At 63.7% G+C, this 6,636-nt stretch overlaps 2 protein-coding genes across 2 annotated transcripts in view; both read right to left on the bottom strand.

Annotated features, from left to right (window-relative positions):
- The window catches only part of GIPC3 (GIPC PDZ domain containing family member 3), a 3,926-nt gene extending 2,857 nt beyond the window's left edge, over nt 1-1,069 (bottom strand). Inside the window, exon 1 of the mRNA XM_008639618.2 lies at nt 971-1,069. Coding sequence (XP_008637840.1) covers nt 971-1,069 — 99 coding nt within the window. The remainder of the gene's footprint in view (nt 1-970) is intronic.
- On the bottom strand, nt 113-6,630 carry HMG20B (high mobility group 20B). The gene is made up of 9 exons (XM_008639606.2): nt 6,540-6,630; nt 4,179-4,278; nt 3,611-3,814; nt 3,305-3,425; nt 3,149-3,201; nt 2,803-2,878; nt 2,466-2,681; nt 1,920-2,052; nt 113-1,236 (listed from the first exon to the last, which is right to left on the bottom strand). The coding sequence occupies exons 1-9, from the start codon at nt 6,575-6,577 to the stop codon at nt 1,224-1,226; spliced, it is 954 nt and encodes a 317-aa protein (XP_008637828.1). The 5' UTR covers nt 6,578-6,630; the 3' UTR covers nt 113-1,223.
- Nucleotides 6,631-6,636: the final 6 nt, after the last annotated feature.

The raw sequence follows: 6,636 nt of genomic DNA, 5'->3' as shown, positions 1-6,636 counted from the left end.
GGGGGTGGGGGTCGGCGGTGATGGGCGCGGGGTGGTGGGCCGCTGATCCACCCCACCAGCACCAGGATCACCTCCAGAGCTCCCTCTGAGCACAAACACACAGGGACCAGAGTGGTTTTCTCCCGCATTTATTTGCTCCCATCTCCATCCCAAGCCCAGCGGCACCAGGAGATGGCCAATGGCAGATGCAGCTACACAGCGCAGGCCTGGCATGGGAGGCAGGGGCAGGAACACCCCGGCCCCGTCAGACCCAGGGCCAGGCCCACGTAGTGCTAAGTAAGAAAATAAGACACTCTCTAATTACAATCTGAGATTAATGACAGGCAGCCCCGGGGACACCGACCCCGACCCCGGTTGCCAGCACAGTGGTCCCACGAGAGCAGGGGGGCTCAGGGAAAAGGGGCAGGAGGCAGAAGCCAGTGCAGCACACCCGGGGTCCCTGCAAGCAAGAAGGGGTCGGCCACAGCTCCCCTGCTACAGGGGTCCCCACCCCAGTCCCACCTCTTCTCTTCCAGGGGTCCCCACCATGGGAGGGGGTCAGTCCCAGCTCTCCCCTGCTCCCTGCCCCAGGAGGGGGTCAGTGCCAGCTCCCCTCTGGCCTGAAGAGTTTTATTGCTTTCAGGAGCTCGCTGCCTGGTCCCAGATATGAAGGGAAAGGAGGAGAGCCAAGCAGGGTGACAGGGGCAGAGGCTGAAGGCACCCATTAAATAAAAGCAGAGGCAGGCAGTGGGAAGGAGCTGCCCCCATGCCCTTGCTGGGATGAGACCAAGGGGCTCCCCAGCTGGCCAGGGGACAGGAGGAAGCAGCAGGACCAAGAGGGTCCCAGTCATTCCCCACTGGCCCCCATCCCCACAGCCCCAGTTCACCCTGAAGGGGTGTGTTCACTCCAGGACCAACCCCACCAGCACCTCCCCTGCCCCAGTTGGCAAGGCAGGGCTGGGGGGCTCAGGTGAGAGCAGGGGGTGCTCACGCCAACGCTGACCCTCTCCCAGCGCTGCCCCAGCCGGGCTCTCAGCCCTGTCACCGCTCGTCCCCCGGAGCTCGAGGTTCCCAGAGCTGCTGCGGCCATGGGTCGGGCGCTCCGGGCTGGGGGGTCCCAGCTGCAGGAAGGTGCGAGGGGCAGGGGGAGCAGCCAGACCCCCTGCAGAGACTGTCCCTTGAGTGAGCTCCAAGGGACAGCCCCGGGGTCCAGCCAGGCCCAGGGTCTGGAAGGACTGGTCCTCTCACAAGTGTTCACTGAGGAGGGAGAAAAGAGTGGCTGAGTCACAGAATCCCACAATGGTTTGCACTGGAAGGGATCTTAAAGCTCATCCAGCTCCTCCCCCTGCCATGGGCAGGGACGCCTCCCACTGTCCCAGGCTGCTCCAAGCCCCCATGTCCAGCCTGGCCTTGGGCACTGCCAGGGATCCAGGGGCAGCCCCAGCTGCTCTGGGCACCCTGTGCCAGGGCCTGCCCACCCTCCCAGGGAACAATTCCTGCCCAAGATCCCATCCAGCCCTGCCCTCTGGCACTGGGAAGCCATTCCCTGGCTCCTGGCCCTCCATGCCTTGTCCCCAGTCCCTCTGCAGCTCTCCTGGAGCCCCTTTAGGCCCTGCAAGGGACTCGGAGCTCTCCCTGGAGCCTTCTCCTCTCCAGGTGAGCACCCCCAGCTCTCCCAACCTGGCTCCAGAGCAGAGGAGCTCCAGCCCTGGGAGCAGCTCCGTGGCCTCCTCTGGACTGGCTCCAGCAGATCAGCATCTTCAGACATGGGGACACCTCCTGAATCAGGGACTGGGCTTCCCTCTCCCACAGCTCCCTGGAGCAGCTCCAAGTCCATCTCTGTCCACACCTTCCCTGCTCAGCTCCCATCACCACTGGCTCGAGGTCAACCCCGCAGTCCCATGGGGACACCCGTGCCACAGTCCCAGCCCTGCACTCACCTGGCGATCCGGGACAGGATCTCCTTGACACGCAGCACCAGCGGCTCGTGCTGCAGGGGGTTGCTCTCAATGGCACTGTGCAGTTTGGCCATGTAGAAGTCCAGGGTGCTCAGCGTGGGCGTCTCCCCAGTTCCTGTGAGGTGACAGCCCAGTGAGCAGGGCCAGCAGGTCCCCACCCAACCCTGCCCATGCACTGGGGACTGCAGAAGGGACCCCAGCACCAGGTGCCACCTCCTGCACTGGCACAAGCCCAGGAACACATGGATTTGGGCTAATCTGGGGTGCAGCTGTGAGTGTGGCTCCAGAGAAAGAGGATCCCAGCCTGCCCCGGCCCAGGACAGGGAAGCCAGCTGGCTGTCACATCCCTGGGCTTCCTGGAAAGCCTCCCAAGTGCTGCAGGATCCCACCCCAGCAGCAGATGGGCACTTACCAGCACCCCACTGCCCCACAGTGCTTCCCTGCATGGGATGGGGGGACCCCTCAGTGCCCCTCTGCCCAGGCAAGGGTCCCAGCAGCTGGGGGCCCCCATGGCTGCCCCCAACTCACCGGGGATGGGCAGGGAGGCGAAGCTGGCAGTGAGGGCCTGCCGCACGGACTGCAGCTGCTGCTGCAGGGCCAGGGTCTGCCGCTCCTCCTGCGCCAGCTCCTGCTCCAGCTTCTCCTTGGCGCAGTTCATGCTCTCCGTGTGCTTCTGCAGGATGGCGTTCTGCTCCTCGAACTCCGTGTTCATCTTGCGCAGGCGCCGCAGCTCGGCCTCCCGGGCTGCCGGGACAGCACCGTGTCCGCAGGGACAGACCCCGACCTCCCTCTTCCAAACCCAAACCCCGTTCCAGCCACGGGGTCCCTCCATCCGGGCTCCCCAGGGACCTTCCACAGCCCCTACCTTTGTTTTGGTCCAAGAACTCCTCAGTGAAGATGGGCACATCGAAGGTGGAGAAGGTGTCGCTGCACTCGCCAGCCTGAGGGACAAGAGGGAGGGGTTGGGCAGGGCTGAGCCCACCAGAGGGGACCCCAACACCTTGGGGCCGGGCTGATGAAGGCACTGGGACAGGGTGAGGGCTGGCCCCACCTGGCAAGCGGGAAGGGAGGACGGCTATGCTCTGCCTCCCACCCCTCCAGAAACCTGGGACCCACAGCCCCGGAACTCTGCCCACCCACACCCGCAGCCAGCCCAGCAGTGCCACGTGCCTCAGTTTCCCCACACACAGGCAGACCTGACAGGGCCTTACCTTGTGCGGGTGTCCGTTGAGTAGGGTGTTCACGGCCACTGCGCCCACGTCCTCTGCAGGGGAGGAAGGAGGTCACCCCGGGGGCCGGCCCCGTGTCCCCGAAAGGCTCTGACAGCACCTGGCTGGATCCTGGTAGCCATTGCTCCCACAACCCACCTTTCTTGATCTTTTTCTCCTGGATCTTCTCCGTGCACATTTTGTAGGCCTCTGACTGCTGGTATTCCCGCAGCTCCTTCATGTACTGCTGCTTCTCCCGCTCCGCTTCATCCAGGTACCGCTGTGGCAGGGCACAGAGGGGCCTCAGCCTGGCCCAACCCAGGCTCCCGGGAGCTGCTGACCCCTCCCTGCCCAGCTCTCACTCCCGAGCACTGGGCCCAACAACTTCCCTGGAGCAAGCTCAGGGGTTCGGGGAGCAGGCTCTGGAGCTGCCCAGCCTCGGGGGTCTCTCCTGGGAGCCAGTACCTGCTTCTCCGAGAGCTGCAGTTTGCTCCACTCTGCTCCCAGCATCTTAGTGATCTCCGGGAAGGGCAGGTCGGGATGCTGCGTGCGGATCTGCTCGCGCCGCTCGTTCAGGAAGCGCACGTAGCCCGTCACGGGGGCTTTGGGGCCGTTGGGAAGGATCTTCTTCCTCTTCTTGCCCTTGGGCCAGCCCCTCTTCTTCACCGGCTGGCACCCATGGGGAAGGGACAGCCCGTCAAGGATCAGAGCCATCACATCAGTGGGACATGGGAGAAGCCCCCAGACCCACCTGCGCCACACAGCTCTCAAGGGAAAGTCTGAGCCCTTCCTTGGCCCATGGCCACAGCCACAGACTCACCTGGGATGCTGCAGGGCAAGCGGAGGGACAGGGACAGCCCCAGGCCAGGCACCTTGGGCCCCACTCCCAGGAATCATGTGAGAAGTGCCCCCAGCCACAGCCTCACCTGGGCTGCTGCAGGGCAAGCGGAGGGACAGGGACAGCCCCAGGCCAGGCACCTTGGGCCCCACTCCCAGGAATCATGTGAGAAGGGACACGGGCTCCGGGACTCACCTCCTCCTCTGGCTTCTCGCCGCCCACCCGCGCCGACTCTCCCTTCTCCTGCTTGATGGCCACCAGGAAGTTCCCATGCTGAGCCTTGCCCGTGGCATGCCTGCAGCCAGAGAGCACTATCAGAGAGGGCTGGGACACCATGGGGACCAACAGTGACACATCCCCCAGCAGTGCGACCTCGCACTCACTGGCTCCCCCAAATGCCCCGACTCAAACAGCCCCAAACCCGGCACCAGCCATGGAGCCCCTGTTCCCATGAGGGGAGGCTACAGCAGAGCGATGGCACTGGAACAGAGCCCAGCACTGGGTGAGCAGGGCCCTGAGGTCTGGTGGCAGCACTGGGACTCCTCGTCAGGGACATTTGGAAGGGGGTTGGCTCTTGGAGTCAGGTAACATCAACAGTCACATCCCTGCCTGTCACCTGGGCTCAGGTCACACCTTGGTGGGGAGTCCCAAGGGACTCTGCAAGGGAGAAGGAGCCGCAGGGGTTTGGATCCTGGCTCCAGAGGCACCCCCTGGAAGCATCACCCACACCCAAGGAACCCTGGAGGCAGAGGGTGAGGGCAGGACACCGGCTCGACCTGCTCTGGCCACAACCACCCCGGCAGGTTCGTGCTGTCTGTGACACCTCCCCGACACCTCGAGCAGCCGCAGCGTGGGGCCCAGCCCCGCTCCCCAGGTCACTGCCACGGCTTTACAGATCAGCAGCTGCCTCAGGCAGAGCCTCCCTGCCCCACTGGGCACCCACGGGTACCACACTGGGTGGGTAGAGCCTCCCTGTTCCACCACAGCAGCACCCTGGGGCTCCCCAAGCCTCCCCGGCACCTCCTCCACGCCAGCCCTGTCCCATTCACACTCCCGGGTGCTCAAGGCAGCTCCTGCTCTGCTGGAAATGTCTTCACCACATCAGGGGAGCCACAAAGGGCTCCAGAGTATCACCAAATGATGCTTGCTTGGGTTCTGACCAGGTCCCCAGACTTGGGAACCAGCCTGGGGCCAAACACAAGCCCCGGCACAGACGTGCCAAAAGCCACAGCGATCCCAACCTGCTCAGAATGCACCTTGGAATTTCCCTTGTGTTTGCCACATGACGTAGCTGGAGCACACCCCAATCCCTGCAGAGACCCCATTTCTCACCCAGACAAGCCATCCTTGCAGTTAATTCAGGGGGCCCCTTCTGTGAGCCCCCAGCAGAGGCTGCCACTGCACCGGCCCTTGCAGACAAGGTGGGACGAGTCCCTCCACTGGAATCAGAGGCCAGCCAGTAGCCACACTCACAAAAAAGCCTACAGAAAGGTGTGAGACCACCTCTTCTTCCAGCTCATGGGGGAAAAGAACACTTCAAGGCTGTGCAGAATCATGGCCAGCCTTTGGCTTTATCAGTTCCAAGAGCAATGTTCCCAGTGATGTCCACAGCATCATCATGTTCGCCAGGAACACATCAACACCCTCCAGCATCAGACGGATCACCCTCCCCCCTTGTGATCCGGATTCCTTGCATGCCTAAGGATGCTTTATAAAGTAAAGTTATCTCAGGCAAGATTCCTCCTCAGCCAGTTTGCTCTGGAATCCATCTCCCTCCACCTCTGAGGCACTTCCCCATCCGTCCACCCCCCCTCCCCCATGCCAGAAGGGCCAAGGCCAGCTCAGGACAGCACAAATCCCACAGGAATTCAGCCCTCACTGGTTCTGATCTCCCAAGATGCTTAGAATCAGAGAATCCTGAAATATCCTGAGTTAGAAGGGACCCTCGGGATCATCAGTGCAGCCCCTGGCCCTGCCCAGACACCCCAACAACCCCAGCCTGGGCATCCCTGAGAGCGCTGTCCAAACGCTCCTGCAGCTCTGGCAGCCTCGGGGCCGGGCCCATTCCCTGGGGAGCCTGGGCAGTGCCCAGCAGCCTCGGGGGGAAGAACCTTTCCCTGAGCTCCATGCCCAGCCCTGACCCAGCTCCAGCCGTTCCCTGGGCTCCTGTCCCTGTCCCAGAGCAGAGCTCAGCCCCTGCCCCTCCGCCTCCCCTCGGGAGGAGCTGCAGCCCCCAGGAGCCTCCCCTCAGTCTCCTCTGCTGCAGCTGAACGAGCCAAGTGCCCTCAGCCGCTCCTCAGACCCTTCCCCAGCTCCGTGTCCCTCCTTTGGACACTCTCCAACAGCTTTGGACCCTTCTGATCTTGTGGTGCCCAGAGTGCCCCCAGCGCTGGAGGTGAGGCTGCCCCAGTGCAGAGCAGAGCGGGACAATCCCTCCCCAACACACACAGAGCACCCCAAGGCTCGGAAGGGGGGCAGTTTCTGCTGCTCTTTCCCCAGGGGCACTGACACAGGGCAGGGCGGCCGGAGGAGGTTGAGGCAGGTGGTGGCACTTACAGCAGGGCGGCGGGCGGCTGCTTGGTGCTGTGGGCCATGGGCGGGGGTCTCGCTCAGCACCCTGCGGACAGAGCCCAGCTCGCACCGCCATCGGGCT

This window comes from Corvus brachyrhynchos, unplaced genomic scaffold, assembly GCF_000691975.1.
Source record: "Corvus brachyrhynchos isolate BGI_N302 unplaced genomic scaffold, ASM69197v1 scaffold130, whole genome shotgun sequence".
Lineage (NCBI taxonomy): Eukaryota > Metazoa > Chordata > Aves > Passeriformes > Corvidae > Corvus > Corvus brachyrhynchos.
The sequence above is the reverse complement of the archived record's forward strand: the minus strand, read 5'-3'. Positions and strand labels throughout refer to the sequence as shown.